A 23,150-nucleotide genomic window follows, 5' to 3' on the forward strand; every position below is an offset into this window, starting at 1 on the left:
TCTGCACTGCCACCTACAGACATACCATCAGACAGGGGTTCTCACAGTAAATCATAGAATATTAGGGCTGGAAGAGACCTCAGGAAGTCATCTAGTCCAACCCCCTGCTCAAAGTAGGACGAACACCAACTAAATGAATTGGAGTGGTCTAGAAGTGCCACACAGCAGCATGGGTACACGTAAGGGAGGGGGATAGAAGGAAATAAAGTGACACTGAGGGGGCAGTGCTGTAGTTTAGTAGGCCTCGTCTTCCCCACAGCAAAACTCGAAGTTTCAACAAAAACCCACCCCAGACAGGAAGGAAAGTGGCCCTGATTATTTTAACATGAACTTTTATTTAAGCTTTTATTCTATGCAAATATTAAAAAAAACCAAAACAGATCTTAGAAAAGATTTTTTTTCTTTACACAAAAACCAGGACAATGTGGAAATGGCAAGTGGACAGAAGAGGGACACTCTCCTTCCTCAGTACTTTTTCAGTTTGTAGGGCAGGCCCAGTGTAGACTTGGTACCGGGAAGGGGAGGTGAGTGCCAGACAGCAGAGCTGGTACGTTTGAAATATCGCGGCTTGTTCTTGTAGAAAATGTCCTCCAGTTTAGGGCTTATGATCAGCCCGAAGAGTGTCTCGATATTTGGAGGGTTGTAGTATTGGTATGTAACAGCTTGATTAAGCTGAGCCCCTGGGAAAATAACCACCATGTTACACTAACAGTCTAAGTAGCACCTCAGTACTCCTGTTAAACCTCACTCCCTTGGTACCATGATTACTGCGAGTCAGTGCATGAAAGCCAAGATCTAAGAGCAACCCTCCAGGCTCTATCGCCCTGCAGAAGGGCCCCACAGAGCCAGCTGTGGAAGAGATTTGGGGTGGGCATGGCAGATACTGAATTCTCAGTACTGGATCAAGGTTTTTCCTGGCTTCATATAGAACCTTACATTCCCCCTCATGCAGAGAATATAATTGGTTTCCAAGGCATCTCAAGTACTATGGAAAACCCACCACTGAAAGAAAGGATTGCCTAGCACTGGTGAACTCCCTAGCCTTCTGATTTCAAACAGTGCAAAAGCGCTTCAGCTCTAGGGATGGGCACAAGGGATTCTGAATTAACAGCTGAACAATAGCACCTGCTCAGACTACCACTCCAAGCTAGTACCACACGGCACTGCAATAAGTTGAAGCCTCATGCACTTCTGGCCTAAATCGTGGCTTCCTCTACTTCTAAGCCTCCCTGAGAAATCTGGGGTCTTCCAAATTCTCATAGATGACGTTTCAGTGGGTATAACAAAATATGCACGTACCGGTGGCCCAGACTGGGATGGGCTTGCGGGGCTGGCTTTCATCATCTGTGGAGTCATCACTGTTCAGATCCAGCCCATAGTTATTTGGATTTACCTTGGGAAATCTGGGTTCTTTTGAGCCTAAAGGGGGCCTTTCATAGGAGTCAGAGACAGGAGATTTCTGAAACCATAAAGAAAAGTTAGATATATAGCCTTAAAAGAAAAACAAAGCAACCAATTACCTTATAATGATACTTCTATGTAGTGGTGCTGATGAGACAGCTTGAGTTTCCAGAAAGAACCCCTGTTGATTTTGATTAGTCTATTAGTTATTTATGACAGAAACATCCCAGGTTCTAGGAGCAGGAGATTTACATTGTGTACTCCAAGAATCACTGGTGCCAACAGCAGGTGGTAGGACAGCAAATATCAGCACCAATAAGTTTAATATATACAGCTTTGCTGCTATCCATACAACACTAGGTTTGAATCACAATTATTACTGTTCTGCCATGAGTCTCCATGGGCAGGAGAATGAAATAGATACTCTGCCCTGGAGGGAACAAAGGTGAGCCATGGAAGACAGGAAGTGGCAATGGTATGACTCTGGCAGTCAATGTCACGTTCATACCTGAACTTCAATCCCACTCCAAAACACCAGATCCAGAGATCATGCCTGTCTGTTTATGGGAAGGCAAAAACAGCCACATGATAATTCAGAAGGAATACACTGCTTAAATAATTTAGGCTGGGATTTTCAATTGATCCCAACTTCCTTAGATCCCTGTGTAGAAAAAACAGCATTCTCCCCCTGCACACCCTGTAGGGGCTGAGCAGGCTGCTTTGGCAGTGCTTCCAACTCATGCCAACGGAGAGGGTTTGTGGAGGGAGGAATTAAGACTTGAACGTGGATCTCTCGCCTAGTAAGCTACCAGGCTGTGCTGAAGCATAACATTTTATGCTACAGGACTGTTTATACAACACTGTTTACTCAGTTGATCTGAGTCACATTTGATGTCAGACATTTGCTGTTCTATAATTAACCTAAAAAAAACAACAAGCTAAGTGTAGAGACTCATCTAAAGCCATGTGTTGCCAATAACATTTTTTAAAAATGAACTGTATACAATCAAAAGATTAAACATCAACAATATCATTCTTGGAACAGCAGGAAGTTGCCCTGTTTTTCACCCTCTAGGTGTTCAGCAGTGGCATCTTTCATACATCAGGAATAGTACGGCTGGAAAGCACAACTAAGAGCAGCAACAGCAATTACTCGGATTGTAAACTCACTGATGCTGGTGTCTGTGCAGTACGCTACACGGGACTGAGCACCATTAGCTCACAGGACCTCTTCCTTCCATCTCACTCCCTCCTCACAGCTGCAGAGGCAAGGAAGCTACTTAACACAGCCTGCTTGGTGCTCCTGCTGTTCTACAACAACAAAATCTCCTGAAAAGCACACACACCTAAGGGGCTTCATACAACCATAAAGTGCTTCGGGAGTCGGACCTTTTTCAAACCAAGGGAAGGAGTCACTGACTCAGTGTTACAAATCTTCCTCACCCAAAGAGAACGTGGGCGTCTTGTATTAGTTGTCAGATACTATGCATAGGGGACAAAAGTCAACATTTGAAGAGCCACCCACTTATCCACCTTTGAATTCCTTCTTAAAGTCTCACTCTGCTGTGATGCCTCTCCCGTACCAGATGGAAATGATTTGCAGGCAAGTGCCAAGAAGAGAATTGAATTTTTCTGATACTCTCTGTTCATTGTATAACTTCATTCCCCTCACCCTCTCCATTTGTCCATTTGTCACATCCCATCTGACCCCTGGACTGTAATCTCTCTGGAGCAGGGAGTGTCACTTGTCTGTACAGTGCCTAGTACTGTGGGACCATGACAGGAATTCCTAGCGATAATAAAAGCCATAAGATGACACGAGGTTTTAACATTCTACTCCTGACTACAGGTAAGTGCAACACCTAGTCATTTTTAGAAATAAGCGCAAGGACCCATAAGACAGTCACTTAGGCCAATTTCAATGCCTAGAGAGTTTGCTAAGAGCAGGAAAAAAATGGCTTTGTTCCAGCATGGCTGAGCAGGGGCAGTGTGTCAAAATGAGACCCACCACCTGCTGCAAGGACATTTCTTATGTGAACCCAATAAAGTTTCCCTCCTTTTTCCAGTGAGCTATAAAATACAGTCACAGAATACAAGACAAGTCAAGTTTCAGATGGTATCAGGCATCAGACAACCAGAAGTTATGGAAGAGGTAGTAGCTGGCCGCTTGAAAAAGCAAAGCTGATCCCATTGTGCCCTAAGTCTAGTTTTTCAGTTTGATTCACCGAACACTTCTAGGCTATAAACACAATGACGTTTTAACGCCGGTGGTGGTAGTTAGAGAGTTCAAAGCAACTGGAGAAACATGGAAGTTTCTCAGCTACCTGGTGTCACTAGAGAGGCTACAATACAGCACAAACTTCCAGGATCCTTCAGGATCTTGCGCCATCATGTGGCCATTTCCCATCACTTGTTTTAAATTCCAAACAAAAGGATTATCTCCATTGTTTCTATGTTGAGCCAAGTTTCTTATGGCTGCTCAGATAAGAGACATCCCTGCTCTCTTTGAAGGAGAATGTCCCATACAAAGAGGAAAGGTTTCCATGGACCCAGGAAATTATAGCCCAATAGACATTGGAACCCCTGTCTTTGCTCATGCTCTTGGCTCACTCACCTCCACTGTTATATTCAGCCATTTACTGGGAACAATAGCAACAGATTCTGGTGGCTTGGTTTTATTTTCCTGCAGTTGCTGCCGGTCCTGCTCTTCTGGACTCTGTTCCTCCTGTTAACAAATCCAAGTTATACACAGATCACCCTGCTTTCACTCCCATTGAATCTGACTTGTCCTATATGAGAGGCCCTAGTCTCCCATTCATCATCACCTCCATCAGCAGGATGGGACACTACCCTATGAAGGGGACAGACACTCTCTCCACAGTGGAGGAACAGCAGCAATTCTTTGTTAGACTCCAACGCAGCCTTTTGCTGATTTGGACATTAGGTAGGCCTCAGTGCTACCCTACACGAGAAGAATGCAACTGGTAAAGCTAAAGGCATGCTCAAGGCCACAGACATAAATAGAATGAAGTCCACTGCATGACACAGAGTCTCAACTCCCTACCTTCTTTTGGTTTTCCTCCTCCTCTGTAACCACTGCCAGCTCCATCTGCAGGTGAAGGGTCTTCCCCTTCTCTTGCTGTTTGTGACTCCTGGCAAATCAAAGCATAACTAAGTGAGTCAGAAAGTGAGTCATTTCCCATCCAGGATGCTCCAATACCAGCCTTCTGCACCCAGAACCCTCCGCTACAGCCCATCGCTCACACCCTTCTCCTAGTACCGACAAGATCTGCTTTGCCATGCTTGTCGCTCCACCCCCTTCCCTCTTCTCAGGGGTGTGGAAACAGGCTAGCTCTCACCTCTCCTTTGCCTGTTCCACCTGTTGCTGCTCTGCCAGTTTCTTCAGCTCTGCAATCTTTCTCCCTTTGTCCTGCTGTTCACCCTCTCTCCTCTTCTGCAGTAGCTCCTGCTGCTTGCGTTCATCCTCCTCCTGGGAAGGCAAAGCAAGTCCACTTCTTCTATGCTAAACGCGGAGGGTGGGTGAGTTACGGGTCAAGTGCCCTCTCCTAACCTTAATGCTACCTGCTCTGACCCATCTTCATCACCACCACTAGTTTCTTGGACCTTAGTTGTGCAGCCCTGCCCCCGTGGGAGAGGTCAGTAAAAACACCATGCACATCTATGGTGCTATGCAACTCATAATGGTGAGATGCATTAGAACAAACTTGGAGAGTGACCTTACACTGGGAAGGAAAGTAAGTGATAAGGCACCTCAGTCACAAAAGGAGTAGGAAATTGGGGGGAGGAGGAGGGGAGGAGAGGGAGAGTGTGTGCGCACGCGCCTCTCTCTCTCTCTCTCTCTCTCTCTGTATGTGTGCGGAGGTAAATTTATTCTGACATACTCATTGGCCTGTTCTCCCACAGCTATTTACTGGTTATTGTTCTGCCCTCTGCCCCATATGAAGCACACTGTGCAGATTTCCCATCATTCTGTTTTTCCCCTGTGAACTCTTCTCCTTACAGATGGTACCTAATCTTGCTCTTACCATCTGCAGCACTTTCTGTTTTCGGGTCTCCACATCCCCAGCCATCTTAGCTATTTTTTTCTTCATCTTTTCTTCTACCACCTTCTCTTCTCGCACCTGAGAGAATCACACACATCAGGTCTGAACCCTGCCCAGCCTTATATGGGACAGTCTTGACATGTTTATCTACAATAGAAAGAAGAGTCAGGAGCTCTTCAGGAGTGTGAGGCCCATCACATCCCATAGGGGACGATGCCTTTCTCTGGAGCGGAGTGAAAGTCCAAAGCCCCAGTGAAGCGTGTACATATTTTAAAAGGCAGATGGCACCCAGTGCAGCGAGTTCAGCCCCAGTCGCAGTTCACAGGAGGAGAAGACCATCACCAGGAATACCTGGAAAGAGTACATGAAACAGCGTTACACAGAATCCAAAATACAGGATGCCATATTGCTACATGACCTTCATCGGAACAAGGGAAAGCCAGCAGGAAGATGGGCTTCTCTTTTGCTTAAGGTACAGTATTCTTGCAGGCAAACTGACGTGCAAAATGAACTGGGGACATGGAGGTGAGAAGACCACAAATGCAAGATTCCTTCACTTTAGCTGAGTGGCCTAGCAATAAGCAAGAACGCGTGGAAAGGAACATGTGGTTGAGAGAAGAATACTGAGGACTGTATGTGGTTCTGGTTGTTAGTGCAGGGGAAAGATGCAGTCCTTTAGTCTTTGCCAATAACCTTGAAGGATGGATCCTGAAAAGATCTGCTTTATGCCCCATCACCCAGAATGGAAACAAGCTCTGTAGTGTGTTGAGTTTTCGTCCTCATTTGGAAGAAAGAAAGAAAAGGGGGAGAGGGGTTCAGTGAATGTCAACCTTCTCCCAGAGCTTAAGCCAAACCAACCAAGCTGGATCCCCAGGCTCTTGGGCTGCCCCTAGAACAGCGGTTTTCAAACTTTTTTCCTGGCGACCCAGTTCAAGAAAATTGTTCATGCCTGTGACCCAATGGAGCTGGGGATGAGGGGTTTGGGAGGGGCTCAGGCTGGGGGTGAGAGCTGCGGGGTGGGGCTGGGAATGAGGGGTTCAGGGTGTCGGAGGGGGCTCTGGACTGTGGCAGGGGGTTGGGGTGCAAGAGGGGGTCAGGGCTCTGGGAGGCTCAGGGCTGGGGAGGAGGAGTTTGGGGTGCAGGAGGGGCTCTGGGAGGCTCAGGGCTGTGGCAAGGGGCTCTGGGTTTGGGGGCGGGGGGGCTGAGGCAGGGAATTGGGGCACAGGCTTACCTCAGGCGGCTCCCAGTCAGTGGGGCAGCAGGGGTGCAGATGCGGGCGTCCTGCCTATCCTGGCACCGGACACCATGCTGCGCCCTGGAAGCAGCCAGCAGCAGGTCCAGCTCCTAGGCGGAGGCGCGCAAGCAGCTCCACGCAGCTCTCGCCCGCAGGCACTGCCCCCACCGCACCATTGGCCAGAAACCAGCCAATGGGAGTGCGGAGCTGGTGCTTGGGGTGGGGGCAAGGCGTAGAGCCCTGTGGCCCCCATGCCTAGGGGTTGGACCTGCTACTGGCCGCTTCCGGGGTGTCGGAACAAGTAGGAACTAGCCTGCCTTAGCCAGGCAGCACTGCTGACGGGACTTTTAAGGGCCCGGTCAGCGGTGCTGACCAGAGCCGCCATGAGCCAATCCCTTCCCTGACCCAGTTCTGGGTCGCGACCATGGTTTGAAAACCACTGCCCTAGAACACCAGGTCAACCACACACAGCACATCTCTAACTCAGCAGCACCTACTGATGAAGTGTTGGAGCAGCAGCAATACCCCAGATGCAAACGGTCAGCTCTGGAGCATTCTGCATATTCTCCCTGGTCTCTGCCACATGAGCAGTCTGCAAGAGCGTGCCTCACAGAAGTGGTATAAATAGAGACATCTGTCACACATGCACCTTTCAGCAGAGCTGTGCGTGGTTGTCAGTAGGCTGGAACCAAAGAAAGCAGCTCTTCCACTAGGAACTATTGCATCCAGGTGCAGGGACATTGGCCTTTGCACTGAAGGTGGATTACAGGAGTGGCCCACATGCTTTAGTGCAGTGCAAACTGAGTGACCTCCCTGCTCCAAGTACAGGTCTGTTTGGACCTAATTTTAGGCTTGACCAGGACTGGAACCGAGCTCACCTGATCCAAGCCTGAGAGAATCGAGTTGTTCTCTGACCTAAGCGCAATACTTCCCATGAACCTGACTCAGCACCCACAGGGCCTGCAATGACTGAGCACACCCACGGCTGCATACTGTGTGCTGTGGAGTGAGTGTGCCAAGGAGCTGCAGTGCCCGTCACTCCGCTGTGCGCACACAGCACAGTGAAGTGGTGGCAGCTGGCAGGAGTGGGGCACACAGCTGGCTGGAGGATGAGAGCTGAGCCAACCCAAACCTGAGCACCCCACTCAACCTGGACCCAACACTTGTATTCTGGTTGCAGGGCACAGGGCCTGCTGATAAGACCTTGATCAGCAGAACAAAAAAGACACCACTACTAGTCCTCAAAGAGCTTAGAGTACCATAGACACTGAAATCCACGATAGGCATAATTAACACTGTTGCATGGACTTGACAGAGCAGAGCCTTTCCCTGTTGAACAGAGAACTACAGATAGAGCAAAAAGAGTCACTTAGGGCCTAATACCGAGTGGCCTCATTACCCACTCATGGCCTCTGGGGTCAGTGTCACTAGCATCAAGGATTTTAGTAACTGCCGATACGTTTATCACACAGTGAGGCAATCCATCGCTACGCCATACTGGGTTCACTGCCCATTGCCGTGAGAAAACCCAACTGTCCCCAGGGGCTCCGTTTCCAGGTTGGGTCTCTTACCTTCTCGCTCTTCTCCTCAGTTTGAGAGAATTTCTGTTCCATCCGCTTTTTCTTCTCCTCTTCCATCTGCTCCACCCGTTCCCGAGCCTGCAGTGCCTTCCTCAGACGCTCCTCACGCTTCCTGGGGGACGAGTGGGGACAGTTAGCTTTGGCTGCACTGCGGATTTGCCCTGGTTACAGCTATCAATGCCCCAGCACTGGAACAGCTCGCGCACTGGTGCACACCCCCAATGCAGAGTGTAAGAGCCTTTCATTGCCTCAGCCTACCCTTGCTTCAAACTGGGGTAAGCGCCATGGCCCCAACGGCAGCTGTACACCATTTCCACTAGCTGTTTGCACTAACTTAGCTGTAGCTAGATACCATGGGCAGTAATCAGGGCAAGTCACCAGTGCAGACAAGACCTTGAAGTGATTCAGAGCTGAACCAGAAGAGGAGCAGCTGGAGAAACAGCCACTCACAATTTCATCTCCTCGAGGCGCCGTCTTTTCTCCTCCTCCACTTTCTGTCTTCTTTGTTGCTCTGCCTCCTGCTTCTTCCTCAGGCTCTCCAGCCGCTGGCGCTCCTTCTCCTGGGGTGGGCGGGAAGCTCAGAGTACACCCAACTGCTAGGGCTTTTTTCTGCCCCAGGCTACTTGGGCACAGGAAGCCAGAGAACACACCGGGGAACTGCCGCCTCAGTCAGAGACACATGCACACTCCCTCTGGAATAGGCACGTGTGGTAGGAACCAGAGAGTGCCGTTTTGGCAGCAGTGCTAGTTCAACCACTCCATTTCCTGAAGAAGAAAAGGAGCTCGGAGGGGGAGTGGGACGGGTCCTGTGAGTAAGACACCTCAGGCCCAATATCCTCTGCAGTACCTGTTTCTGCTTGGACACAGTCAGGCAAAGACACCATCAGTGACTGTGCTGCTGTATTCACCACAAAACGCTACTAGCCAGTGTCAGTGCTACAAATATGACGATTCCTCCGTTCTTCTGAGAGCCCTGAAGAGGACCCCTTTATGTCCTTTTTAGACACATGGTTTTTAGTCTAGAAGATCGAACGTAAGACCCTTTAAGTCATCTAGTTCATTTCCAGTGGCCAAACCATGATTGTTCCCTACAGTATATTCTCCAGGGCTTTGGCCAGCCTTGTTTGAGTGACACAAGTAGTATCACTTCCACCATATCCCCTGGAGATCATTTTACACACCATGAGATGTCCAATAGCAATCCCCTTCAGAGATTCTCAGTTTGTATTTGCCATGGCTGAGTTTTATCCAGGTACTGTGAGATCCCCTTTGGGCCATTCTGAACAATTCTACTCACTTCCAGGTGTACACACCATCCACATGCTGCCCAGTACATCATTTCGCTCTCAGGTGAGACTCAGAAGAAATATTAGGTCTGCGTGCAGGTTAGTGATGAGGTTAAAGAGCTGCCAGTGCCCATTACAGAGGTAATAAATGTGCCCACTATGAGTCCACAGACCCTGTGATTAAGGAGTCATTACTTACAACAAAATCCCCCTGTTTAGATATAAAAGAGGAGAAACAAGGATTACTGCTTCTGGAACTAGCCAAGTAAACCTAGAACTACAACCTTTGGACTCTAGTCTCATCTTGCCCAGTGGTTAGTTACGATGATCCTACAGCTTTGGTTCTCATTGCACTGCTTGTCTTACAACTGTCCAGCAGCCTGCTGGACAGCAGAGACCCAATTTCAAATTCAAAGAAGTGTCCACTGACCATCCTAGAGTTTGGGCTGAACGTGACAGGGTAGCCAAGATTTCTCTACATGCATAGGAAAGCTTTAAGGAGTTGATGTTCAAGGTCACAATATGTGTTGAGACTTTGATATTAGCTAACTGATAAGGGTAATGGAAGACCAGATTCATTATGATTTTAAGGTGCTCCTATTCCATTAAGGGGTTATAAAAATGCACATTTTCAAACATTTAAAAATTCATCCAAACCTTTGTTTCCCTACATGATCTTCCACTCACCCCAATGCAACAGCTGATGCTGCCACCACTACTCCAGGACCAACCTATACTCCTGGGGGAAGTCTGTGCCACTGTGCAACGTAGAATTTTGCAGAAATTAATGTTGGGCATGCAGAATTTCCTTCCCCTCCACACAGAAGTCGGCTACAGAGATGTTGGCCACCACTAGGGGCTGCTGGACCAGCTTGCAAAAAGAAAACAAGGCCAGGGGCTGAAGTGAGTGATTTGGAGGGTTCCCAGTAACTGCAGTTCCTAGTACACCCTGTAGGAAGGAGGTCGCAGCACGCAGGAATCTCTGTGCAAGCCTGTGACCCAGCATCAGGCTGTTTCTCCCTCTGGATCCCTGTGCTCTAGGAGGGCAGGGTCTGTGAGTGTGTCAGCTGGGAGGGGGGGCATGGCTGGGCTCTGCGGGAGGTAGGGAGTGAGGGTATCTGGCCCCCAGCTGGGCTCTGTGGGGGAGGGGGCAGAGAAACAGGAACTGGGTTGTCGTAAGGGGTTGTTTAACGCTCTATCCCTAGTGCAATATGTGTGTGTATTGTTAGAGACATACTTGCTGACAGGTAATTTTGAAATAAAATTGCCAAAATTGAAACTGGCATGATTATATCGTGTTATTTTGACAAATAAAATGTGCAGAATTTTAAAATACTGTGCACAGATTTTAAATTTTTTGGCGCAGAATTCCCCCAGGAGTACAGGCAGCCATAAAGACAACTGCTACAGGGGAAACTATCCAAACCCAGTACTTAGCATGGAAGAGATTGTCAAAAGGAATTTCAGTGGGTTAAGCTAAAAACTACAGGCAGTCAATTTCATGCTGATGAAAGATACCAGCATGGCAATGCACTCCTGTACATCCCTTACCCTGACACGGCCTATGCTGTACTCTTGCTGGGACAGAGGAGTTTGCTCTCCCATAACACCAGTGCATCTCACTCTGGAGGGAGCATCTCCAGACATCAAAGGGGAAAATAATCTCCATGGCCCATTCAGTTTTTAGCCTCTCTGCCAAGACCACCGAGAGGAGAGAGTTTGGGTGCTGGATCTGACATTCAGTCAGCATATTAGAATGGGAAGAGTTGTGATTTAAGTTTGTTCCTTGGTACCGTTCCTCATTTGGAATCTTGAATCGCTTGTGATGCAGATTTGCAGTGCGTATTTCAAAGTGGACAGCCCTGCCCCACACATTTGCTCTTCCCTTCTCACCCTCAGGGAAAAGGCATCGTCTCTACCTTGGAATCAGGTCGGGTAGGAGTGTTGCGTTTTATAAGGTTTTTCATGACACTACTGTGCCCCGCAGACCCTGGGGTCACGAGCAGCTGGTTCTTCTGCACCGTCTGCAAAAAGTGTTTGAATGGACGCACGACCTATGAGGAGAGCAGAGGGCATCAGAAGGGGATCCAGAATAGGGAGAGTGATGTGGGGCCATGGAATCTACTTACCTTGCTGGCTGGGCTGGGCGAGGCTAGAGTCTTGCTGGCAGGAGAAGAAGTGGTCTTATCATATGAAGGAGAGAGGTCACAGTCTTCTAGCTGCTGCCCATTACACAGCTCATCCACTGCTTGCTTATAACTCTGTCTCCTGAAAGAATAAAGGGTGGGTTATAGTGATGCAGCACAGGAAACATCATTCCTGGCCTCCACTTCAGCCTTTAATTTTATACAACCCCTCCTGCCTACTCAGCACCATCAAGTGATCTGTGACGCCTATGTGAACACACCACATATTGTGAACACACAGCCATGAAGATGCTAGAAACAGGGGATGGGAATAGGTGCGAAGGATGGAGGGTTACTAGACTTATAAAACAATAGTTGAGATAGCCTATCTCACTGAGCAACCACAATGTTGTTCTCCAGCCCCAGCTTCAGGAAGTGATAGATGTGAGTTTCTGATAGATGCCAGATTGTCACAGCCAGCATCAGTAACGCAAGGTGGGCCAGGGCATGCGGCATAATCGAAAATGTGTTGTGTACTGTCCATACCCAGCACCATGTGAAAGGTTTAGTTTGCTTTGAAGAGTTTTTGTACATTAGCTTATTTGTAGTGCCAGAATTTGCTGCCACTTTTCCCAGGTACCCCAACTACAGGAGATGCTGTAGATTTCACAAGATCAAACAGAGCCTGAATAGGGGGGATAAGAGGTTGAAAAAGGACAGAACTGAGAGCAATAACTGCATTTAAATTGGCTTTAGTGGATCTTTTACTATCATTCTCTTGTGTATGCAGGAGAATCAGCAACTGGGGAAGTAAAGGAAAGAGCCAAGCCCTTAGATATTTTAGGCACTTAAGAGTCTGTTCAAACTATTCTATGAAGTTGCTGCGCAGCCATCCTTAGCCACCCCACTCCTCCCCTCCAAGCAGCACTTAGAGACTTACAAACACAGTTCCTTACTACGTCCCTGGGGGGAAGAGGGTACTATTCCCATCCCCAAAATGGAAAGCAGATATAAGTGACTTGCACAGAGTCGTACCTAGGTTCCAGTCCCATCTGTGCCTAGTTCACTAGGCCATGCTGCCTTTCAAGGGACCCTATTTTGTATTAAACTGATGAAAATCTATTACCCAAAAATGTTGGCACATTATGTGGATTTGAAACCCTCTTTGGCCAACCATACCAAAGCTTTCAACCAAGGTATTTGATAGATAAAAACTTAGTCATTCCAGATCACTAGTCTATTTCTTTTCTCTCCCCCAGCCTGAGGCCAAGGAGGAACATACCGGATACTCGAGGGCTGTTCTAGTGGCTTTGCATTCTGGGGCTGCTCCCTTCTCCCTCTGCTCTGAGAAGTGCTACTCTTTTTCAAATGGCTCTCTGTGAAGAATACTACAGTTAGTTCCACATGAAAAGTTTCCTACAGCAGAGGTCCGATGCCAGAGGTTCTTGTCTTCATGGCTCCCAAGACAAGCCTCATAAGCATACTGCAGAACACAACTGCTAAGAGCTGTGCCAATCAGAAACCTTATACTGAGATAAAACAGGAGCACACTACCTATTTGAAACACAGGTTTTGTATGTGTGCATTAACCAACATCAAAGAATAGTATTAGAGTATGCACCTTGTATGATCACACACCCCTCTGTGTGGAGACCCTTGATGAGACAGATAGCATGCTAATCCATTAAAGGATTTTGGACACTCCACCCCCACCCCAATAAAATGCTCTAACAGGATCCTCCAACCAATGCCTCTTATGGGATTACACATTTCCTACAGTAAAAGCTGACCCCATCTCATAGTTCCTCATTTTGCAGCCCCTCCCATCTCACTCTGCCTCAATCTCATCTTGTTCCGCCTGAGTTTGTTTCATGTATCACAAGATAGTGTTACTAGTCCAAACACTAATTACTTTTGCTCTTTAACACTAGACACTGAACTAAAGTGAAGCTTGAAGATATTTTCCTCTACAGTTCCCCACCCATTAGTTGGTCAGACTGAAGTTGTTTGTACAGACTCTGTCCAATTGCTCATTTATATTTTGCACATTTATGAAAACCCTCTGCTGAATGATCTAGCACAGGACAAATCTTACTCCCCTCTGGAGACAACAAAGAGCCCTTGCAGGATAAGTTTGGTCAATAGGTGGCAAAGATGCAAGACAGACTATCGGATCTTTCATAAACCCCCAAGGGACCTCCACAGTCCCATGCTTCCTTGCTGTTCCACCAACACAGTTTTAGCAATATTTACCGTTACAATTTCCTGCCTGCTGCTCTGCCCCATTTGGTGGTTCAGCCTGAGCTGAAAGTTCTGCAACAGGGCTGCCTTCACTTGGAATAATGAAGGTTTTCTGCAGGTGTTTTGGAGCCTGTGGGAGAAGGAAGCAGATTTTAGCAAGAGTCCCCCCACAGAAACAGGGCTTCAACAAGCACTGTGTGTCTTGGGAAGGGGGAAAAGGAGGATTGCAAAGCCAGTGACTCTGGATGCACTCTTCACTGGTTGCAGCCCTGCTGCTAACAAGCCAGGAACTGCTCTTTTCCTCTTTGTAATGGCAGGAGGGCAGACCCACAGAGTGCTGTTCTGGCTACTACGGACACAGGATGCCTGCTCATGGAGCAAAGGCACAGCAGGGTGGGAGTGTTACAGATATCACCCCCAAAAAGCAGAAGTGTCAGATTTGTCCTTCTTCCACTGGGACTTTAAGGTCAAGATTTTTATAGACTGACTAGCAAGTTTGGATGAAACAGCTTTGAGAGGTCTGATTTTCAGAGTTGGTGCTCAGCAATTTGGGGGGGGGGGGGGAGAAGGGAGGAGAATCCCTTCAAGAGTTTCTAGTTGGACACCCACAAACTGAGGCATCCAAGATCACTAGTCACTTTTGAAAATCTTGGCCAAGCACCTTTAAAAGTCAGTTTTAAACAGCCCTAGATTGAGGCTGCCAGCCAGCTAGTGAGGGAGGCAACAACCTCCCTGCACCAGAAGGATTAGAAAAGGCACAAGCTCCATAGGCATTAGCACCTCTCCTTATAAACAAGGCACTGCACCATAACACTCAAGCCACACAGCCCCCCTGCATAGACATGTGTGAGAAGTGAGGAAAGCAAGTGATTCAATCAGAAGCCTACACAATCTGGGTGCATAGGTCTTCAGAAGGGTCTGTCAAAGCTCAATGGAAGCAAGTTGTAAAACAATGCTGACTTGTGAAATGAAATTATAAAATGTTCTGATACAAAACCCTAATTTTACTCATTTGTATTATGATACCGCATAGAGATTCCAACAGAGACTAGGGCCCAGTTATGTTAGGTGCTGTACAAAACAGTAGAGCTCTAAGGAGCTGACATTGTAAACAGACACAGAAGAGTGAGTAAAAGTGATACAAAATAAAAGCAGAAGATTGGAAACCAAGACATGGAGGGTAAGGGACAGATTTTTAAATACAAATATTGTTAAAGATCTGTCCCTAAGTGACTCACCCAAGGTAATACAGGAAGTCTTGTATTTGAAGCCAGGTCTCTGACATCATAGTCTAGTGCCATAATATACCAAAACCCAAGTTGAGGGGTCTTTACTTCCTCAGAAATTTTGACTCAGACAGTTGAGACAGAACAATCCCACAGACATATTCTCCAGTTTCAGTGACAGTGATTCTATCAGCTCAGCAGAGAGATCTAGACTCAGGAGCTGGCAGCTAAGAAGCAGTACAGTTAACTGACTGCATTTGTCCTAGGAAAGCCTGACCTGGGCCTTACCTTGTCACATTCAGCATTTGGTTCCAGTTCAGGCCTGAAGAGAGAGAGGTGTTTTGACAAGTTATCTGCTCTCACAGAGGAAGTAAGGAAATTATGGGTTTTATTCTTGTGGTGCTTCAGTCAGAGGCTTCTAGGCACCTTGGAAGAGCACATTACTGGTGACCAAGATCACAATCTGACTGTCTGCTTCAGTATATTAATTTTATCAATTATAATAATTTTATTATAATTAAATTAAAATTATATTTAATTTTATCAGGAACTGTTCGCACATGCTGGAGTCAAGACTCATACACTGAACTCTAATTCCACAATCTTCAGGCAGAGAGTGAATTTACTTTAGCATGAGACCCACAAACATAACCCTGTTTGAACGGGCCAGATGGGGATGGCACAGTAAGTTGCTGAGCTATATGCTAGTGAGTTTATGCCCCTTGTAAAAGGTCTTAGCATTGCTCAGGTCAAAAAGGTAGGATATGCCAGAGCCCTGGGGCACAGAGAGATGAGCCTGCCCTACCCTGCAAGTCTTGGAGACCACAAACTGCACACCTCTCCAATCTGGTGATGGGGGTGGAAAGGGAAATTAGTTTACAGGGGTCAGGAAGTTAGTAAGATACATGGGACACAGCAAACCGGAAATATTCACAGACAGAGCCTAAGGGAACAGTTTCTCAGTTAAGCTGGCCAATATCTTGCAGTGCACTGTCATTCTGCACAAGCTGAAAACAACCGTTCAGCCTTTTTAGGTAGCTCAGTATAGATATTGGAGAGGAAGAACAGATCATACCAGTCTTTCTGTCGGAGAGGCTTGCAAAATGGTCAGAGTCTGACGAAGGGCCAGAAATACGTGGCATGAAGAGTTTAACTACCAACCTCAAGCACAGGTGAAGGTTACAGAACAAAGTATTCATTTAGTGGCTAGGCATAGGAACAACCTGTACAGTTTCCTGCAAGATTTTCCATAGCTTCTGCCTATTTGACAGAGCAGCCTCACCTGAAATTGCTGGTTGCATCTTCATCCACAAATACCTCCAGGGAGCTATGGCCTGGAAGAAAAAGGATAAAGCAAGACACTAGCTAGCTTGGTGCTCTTAATCGGATGCATCCTATAAGCAGCTACTCCTGTGCAATACAGGCCCTCTCTCCAAGGGACATATTGCATTCCCACCCATAGATTTCCATATGAGCTCAAAGCACCCTTGTTTGACTTTCTACAGCTAGAAGTTGCTACATAGTGCAATGAACTTGAGAAGCACCATAATGGCCCAAAAACCATTTCAGTACCTCCCAAGCTTCCTTCTGTATCAGCTGGAGTAACTCTGGAAATACAGAAAGATGTACTCAAGTCTGTATTATGGAGAGGTCACTAGTAATTCCATAGTTGAAGCTGTGGAGAATTTCAGTTAGAAAAGGGTTTAACTCCTCATTAGGGAAGAAAGCAAGTGTGTTTTGTATTTCTGGTAACTACCCCCAAAGAATAAGTGCACAAATTCAATATTCTGCAGCATTAACAAGGAACTTCAGTAGGTTAGGACTCGGCAGCTACTATCTGAAGTTTCAGGACTTATGTTTCTCTTGCCATCAATTTACACATGGCTTTAACTTCAATTGGCTCTCCAAAGCGTCTCATGCATAGGTTAGCTTTCCTTTTTTTTTTTTTTAGTTATAGTTTTTACTATTACTGTATGACAATAGCGTGCCATGCATTTAGTTTTGTTTGCCTAAAATCCATGTGCTTCAGCACTTAACTGATGCAGCTGGAAGCCACTTTGCTTCTACAAGCAAGAGAGTTTAAGGAATTGAATATCAGCAGACACTTTCAAAGCCCAGAGGCTGTGCAGGAGAGGGGTGGTCTGGAGTTTGAGCTGGAGAGACAAGAGGACTGTTAGGCCTTGAAGCTTTAAGACACTGTAAGGTGAGCTTTAAAAATTTCAGTTGTACCGCCCCTGCACAAGCAGCATTGCAGGTGGCTCCGAGCCCTTCTGAGTCAAACAACACACTGATGGACAGACAGAGCAGTGAGGCTTTGAATAAAAGGACACAGTGAATTGCTTTTCAGAATTCACAAACTTACAGCTCACATGGCTGGAGGCTGAAGAGGACTCCCGAGCTGCCTTCTTCTTAGAGATAGCCCTGCTGATAGATTTCCGGATCATGCTCTCTCTTTTGCTGGCCAGAGAATACTTCTCTGCTAGCGAGGTCCTGCGGTGCTTATGGGACTTACCCCTCTGACTTCTGCGTGTAGAGGGACGGCTCGATTTGGAGCTTGTTGAGGTCCCTGTGCTGTCCTTTAAATCCTGGAAAAGCTCCTTTTCTGGCCCCTGAGCAGAAACATTCTCATCTCCAGGCTCCCCATTTACAGGAGCTTTTGGCGTGGACGTATTTGCTATTCTAAAGTTGGGATCACCCCTGTCTTCTCCTGTCCCCTTTGCCACAGGAGTGTCAGGGATCACCAGTGCTGAGGCTGCAGACATAGGCTGAAGTTCAGTAACCTTAGGATCCTTGGGAGCTTGGTCATCTATACTCAGGGAGATGACCTCCAAGGCCTGGTCGATTATTTCAGGCCTATTCCCCTTCAAATACAAGTCAGCACCACTGCGGTTGTCGACACTGATTTCCGTTAAGGGAACCCGCCCTTCTACTAACAAGATCGTTGGTTTCTCAGCCACTGCCTCCAATGAAGCAGGAAACTCCGTTTCAACCTTGGAGTGGAATCTTTTTGTTGAAAAAGAAGCATTGACTCCCTGTTGAACATCACTGGGTTTTTCCAGTCCCTCTTTGCTTCGGAGCCTTTGGGAAACTTGCTTAGAGGATGCTGGCTTGAGGCTGCTTCTCCTTCTCGATAACCTTAAAACAAAGACATATTTTTAAGTCAAATGAGGCAGGATTTTTCTCTCCAGCCATTTCAGAACCTAAAACTGACATCACTGATTGTAGACACGACTCTCAGTATTTTTTACATGCAACTATGCTTATTTTCCAGGTACAACTATTTTTAATGAGATTAAGTTAATAAAACACTGCACCGGAACTCAGGAGACCTGGATTCTATTCCCTGTTCTGCCTGCTGGGCAACACTGGCTAGGCCTTCCTTTGGCTCAGTTCCTACCCCATATCTGTAAAATTGGTATAATGATACTTATCACTTTTGTAAAGCACTTTAAGATCTACTTATCATAAGAGCTAAATAGTACTACTATCAAAGTGTTTAGAAAGATATTATAGGCTGAAGACCCCCAGTTATAAAAACTACCATTCCATTTAAAACCTCATTGTCTTTTCCTGGATCATTCTCTCACTCTTTACTAGGGATACTAACATGCAGATAGGATCTCGATCCTCAGGAGTCCCAGTTGGGGATACCATGAAACATGGGGCGGCCTGCTAGAAAGGAGCAAAGCAGATAGGCTCCAAAGAATTAAATGTGTAGCACTTGGACAGGAAAGGGGAACATAAAATGATGTAGCAGTATCTGAAAGGGCAATGCTGTGTATGTGGGAGGAAGAAGTACAAATAGGATGAAGTTGCCTAAAGAATTTTTACCCGCATCATCAAAAAGCTTTTCCTGCAGAATGAGGTCCGTCTCCAGCATCACGGCTTAAATTAATCACAACTGACTCAATGTACAGAGCAAGCAGTGAGAGCAAGTGAACTTCTGAAATGAGATCTTGATTGCACACAGCACTGTCCTTGTGTAACTTGAGAGAAACAAAAAACCCCAGCATCATGTGATCAGATCTTTTTCTATATGGAAAGACTCAGAGTTCAGGGATAACTTCCTCATGTACCTTGAGATTTCCCTAAGTGGGAGGGAGTGTTTAAAAAGAGTGACAAATTGACCATTCCAGAGAGAGAGGCCTAATTTTGAGAAGGTGGGTTTACATCACTTCTGAGAAACAGAACCATTTAAGGGGTCTCAAGTTGGGCACCAAAGAAAATCAAGTCAGTTTTGAAAAGCTTGGCCTAGGTGACTAAGCACAGGGAAGTGTGAATTTCTTTAAGACACCACTCTTTTTTGGAGGGTGGGAGAGTACTAACAATGTAATTAAGCAGCTAGCTTCTATCTGGACATTTATGATTCCTCCCTGCTCTAGGCTCTGGACATGTTCTCCTCCCTTCCCATTCTTTACCATCCAGTTTCAGCCTCATATTTAGTTCAAATCTCTCCTCCCTTCCTCCCCCCATGGGTTTATGGTTACTGAAACAATACTGAGCACAAGGTATCCTATGCTTGCAGCAGTTCAGCTGCATACAATGCAGACAGCTCGTCAGGTGTAGGCAGTTTTTCCTACTGTACACAGATCATTAAAAACATGTACCCCTCAAAAGTCAGGTATCAGACAGCACACCTGTCCTAGATGGATTAAACCAGGGTTGGCCAACCTGTGGCTTCAGAGCAACATGCGGCTCTTCAGAAGTTAATATGCGGCTCCTTGTATAGGCACCGATTCCGGGGCTGCAGCTACAGGCGCCAACTTTCCAAGGTGCCAGGGGGTGCTCACTGCTCAATCCCTGGCTCTGCTATAGGCCCTGCCCCCACTCCACCCCCTCCCCGAGCCTGCAGTGCCCTCGCTCCTCGCCCTCCCCCCCAGAGCCTCCTGCACACCACGAAACAGCTGAACAGAAGGTGCGGGGAGGGAGGGGGAGGCGCTGATCAGCAGGGCTGCCAGTTGCGGGGAGAGCTCATTGGGGGCTGCTTACATATTACTGTGGCTCTTTGGCAATGTAAATTGGTAAATTCTGGCTCCTTCTCAGGCTCAGGTTGGCCACCCCGGATTAAACTTTGTGAGCTTTATAGAAGTGGATTGGAAGGACAGATCTGAATGGAAATGATGGCTACTTTGCAAATGAGGTATAGGAGAGGTTCCAGGCCTAAGGAGTGATAGAGAAAAGAGTCTATAGAGAATTTAGAGGGCACAGCAAGGCTGGAGCAGGCAGACAGCAAACATCCTACTTATAACCCACAAATTTAGTTTTTGCATCAGAAAACAAGATGAAAATGGTTGCTGGGCCATAAAGAGAGAGAGGGTTTGACAAATATTTGAGGTACTAAGATTTCCTGACTCTGTGGCTTTGTTTTCCTATTTTCAAGTGTTTCTTCCCTCTGTAGTGTGTGTTTTTTCCCCCACAGAGCAAACAACAACAGAAACTGACACATGATACAAGGATAACCGTGAAACTGACTATATACAAAGGCTGTCAAATACACAAAGTAAACAAACTGATAAAGCCTTAGGGTAAAAAAGACTAATAGAAATTGACACATTAAGTTGATAGTGTACTCTTAGTTTAACAATATTTAGGAGAGAAGAGACATTGGCTTTCTCCACAGTTTTATTCTTAGGAACTATTTTTCATCTTGAAGGACAGGTGTATAAAACCCCTCTTCCTAAATTTTTTTGGAATCACACGCTAATTAAAAATGACATTTAAAAAGCCAAACATAATCAGCTACGTTAGACACTTAGCTTATAAAAGTGGATCCTAGAAATCCACTTTAAATTTAAATCCATGCCCTTTGAATACTTCTTGCATTTCTCTCACCTTGGGCAATTAAAATAGAAAAGTCAGTTTCATTTTTAATTTATAGCTTCTAAAAATTTCACTTTCAAGTTATCATGCATTAACACAAAGGATTAGATTGCAAACAGTTGAAATAATGTATTTTTAAAAAGCATTCATTGGGATAAAAAGACCAAGGAATATTTCCATTTGTCTTACGTTACTGTAAACCACAAGCTTATACAAAACCGAGATTTTGAACTAACTTTGACCTGGTAGAGTCACATTAAGTATACAAATAATGTTTAGGTTAGCACATGTATTTAATTATCGATACAGGTGTGTATATATTTTATTTTAATGGGTAGTTTACTTTTGCCTCTGGCTTGTTTGGTTCTGTAGTCTGTTGGCACAGGAGCTCCAAGGCAACCACCTACCTTTTTCTGGTCAGTTCATTGTTCTCATCCTTAAGAGATAACGAGCGCTTCTTCCTACGATATTTCTTCTGTGATGGTGTTTTGGGCATCAGCTCAGGTTCAGTGCTTAAGTTGCTGTTAAAAAAACAGAACACAAGAGAAGGAATTTATTTCCTTGCCTGAACACCATGCTGTTCAACCCTTAGCAGCAGCATGTTGTTCATTACAGTGGGAACAAGGCCAAGAGATGCCAAAAGTCCAAGATACCTAGGGAGGTGATGCAAACACCATCCTTAGAAGTTTTTAAGGCCCAGCTTGACAAAGCCCTGGGTGGGATTATTCAGTTGGTGTTGGTCCTGCTTTGAGCAGGGGGTTGGACTAGATGACCTCTGGAGGTCTCTTCCAACCCTAATCTTCTATGATTCTATGAAGTCTTTCTGATCAGCATGTTAGGGACATTCTAGCAAGACCACAGAAACTGAACACAACAGGCTAAAACAAAGTGCCCAGCATACAGATAAGGTAAATCACTAGTAAGCAGAGGCAAAAAAAATGTTATAGTCGTAACTGGAAAAGCCAGGCTCCCCAGTGGCCTTTAGTTTGAAATCTCACTGAGACTGGCATTAAAACCAGTCCCTGAGGACTCTCAATTGCAATGGTTAGAAGTTCCCACTGGCTAATCCTATAAAACAGTAGGAGAAAAAATCATCAAGCAAAGGCTGCTTTTCACAGGGGCACATTTGCACAGAGGGGCTGAGGACTCACGGCACTGTCGCACACATCAGAAGGATCCCGAGTACTGACAGCTGAGAGAGAAGGAAGAGCCTGTGGATGAGCCCATCAGAGACAGCTCCGCCCTTCTGCCACCCTGATGGTCCTACCTATCGAACATCTTCATGGCCTCCTCCTCAATTTCCCGCAGCCATACCAAGTGCTTGTGCTCAACAGTGCACAAGAACTCGGACAGTTTCTGACAGCAAACCTCCAGCAGGTGAGTGGGACCCTCCGCCATGGCTCTGCCTGAAACACAAGGGGGGCGGAGGGGGGGGGAGCGGGTGTTCATTAGCACCTGCCTGCAGCACCGTTCACCTGGGACACCAAAGCCACTCGCACTTCCCCCCAGCTGCTCCCCACAGGGCGGGGCAATGACACATTGCCTCAGACCACACCGGGGGCAGAGGGCGCCCGCCTCCCTGCCCGGCCCTGGGGCACAGGGCTTGGCCCAGGCTGTCAGGGATCCCCAGCCCTCACGCGGGGGGAGGGGGGGAGGGAAACAGGACCCAGCAGGGTCCATCTCCCTGCTCAAAAAGAGAAGAAAAAGGACCCAGGCATCCTGCCTAGCCCCGCCTCCCTCAGTCGCGGGGGTGCAGAGCCCCAGCAGCACAGCGCGCGCGCAGGCAGGGGAAAGGGCGCCCCGTGCAGGTAGCTCCCCTCCCCCCCCTCCAGGTACCAACCGTCCCCCAGCCCGGGCTCTTCTCCGCAGCAGCAGCTAGTGCATGCCCCGCAGAGAGGACCTCCAGACCACAGAGAGGACGGCTAGAGCGGCCTCCGTAGGGCTTTGAAGGAAACACGTTCCGTCTCAGGCACCACACAACCCTCCACATGCGTCAAGCGATTCCTTCATTAACTGGCGCGCCCCCCGCGCCAATCACAAAGCGCCCTGCCCGAGCGCCATATTCATTGGCTCCCGGCTCCGTCCGTCACGGCCAAGAGAGGCGATACAGCTAGAATCCCACCCCCCTAGCCTTACCAGCGAGCTCCTCCCTGAGGCTCCGCATCGTAGACT

At 47.0% G+C, this 23,150-nt stretch overlaps 1 protein-coding gene across 1 annotated transcript; it reads right to left on the minus strand.

Annotated features, from left to right (window-relative positions):
• Positions 1 to 315: 315 nt before the first annotated feature.
• Positions 316 to 23,142, minus strand: LOC125637876 (inner centromere protein). The gene is made up of 19 exons (XM_075129086.1): positions 23,110 to 23,142; positions 22,819 to 22,900; positions 22,246 to 22,384; positions 21,386 to 21,499; positions 17,521 to 18,293; positions 16,441 to 16,492; positions 15,447 to 15,480; positions 13,945 to 14,062; positions 12,974 to 13,067; positions 11,695 to 11,833; positions 11,485 to 11,619; positions 8,730 to 8,839; positions 8,271 to 8,391; positions 5,448 to 5,543; positions 4,761 to 4,891; positions 4,466 to 4,553; positions 4,016 to 4,126; positions 1,300 to 1,459; positions 316 to 680 (listed from the first exon to the last, which is right to left on the minus strand). Exons 1-19 carry the CDS (start codon positions 23,140 to 23,142, stop codon positions 466 to 468), a joined length of 2,745 nt encoding a protein of 914 aa, XP_074985187.1. The 3' UTR covers positions 316 to 465.
• Positions 23,143 to 23,150: the final 8 nt, after the last annotated feature.

The sequence above is a fragment of the Caretta caretta genome, chromosome 6 (genome assembly GCF_965140235.1).
Source record: "Caretta caretta isolate rCarCar2 chromosome 6, rCarCar1.hap1, whole genome shotgun sequence".
NCBI lineage: Eukaryota > Metazoa > Chordata > Testudines > Cheloniidae > Caretta > Caretta caretta.

What these genes read in the sequence shown, in the direction of transcription:
- LOC125637876 (XM_075129086.1), bottom strand. Translation starts at nt 23,142, where the DNA reads ATGCGGAGCCTCAGGGAGGAGCTCGCTGGTAAG. An exon ending in GGCTGAATATAACAGTGGAG is followed by an intron (nt 1,460 to 4,015) that starts GTGAGTGAGCCA and finishes TTATGGTTTCAG; the next exon opens with AAATCTCCTGTCTCTGACTC. An exon ending in CATCCCAGTCTGGGCCACCG is followed by an intron (nt 681 to 1,299) that starts GTACGTGCATAT and finishes TTATTTTCCCAG; the next exon opens with GGGCTCAGCTTAATCAAGCT.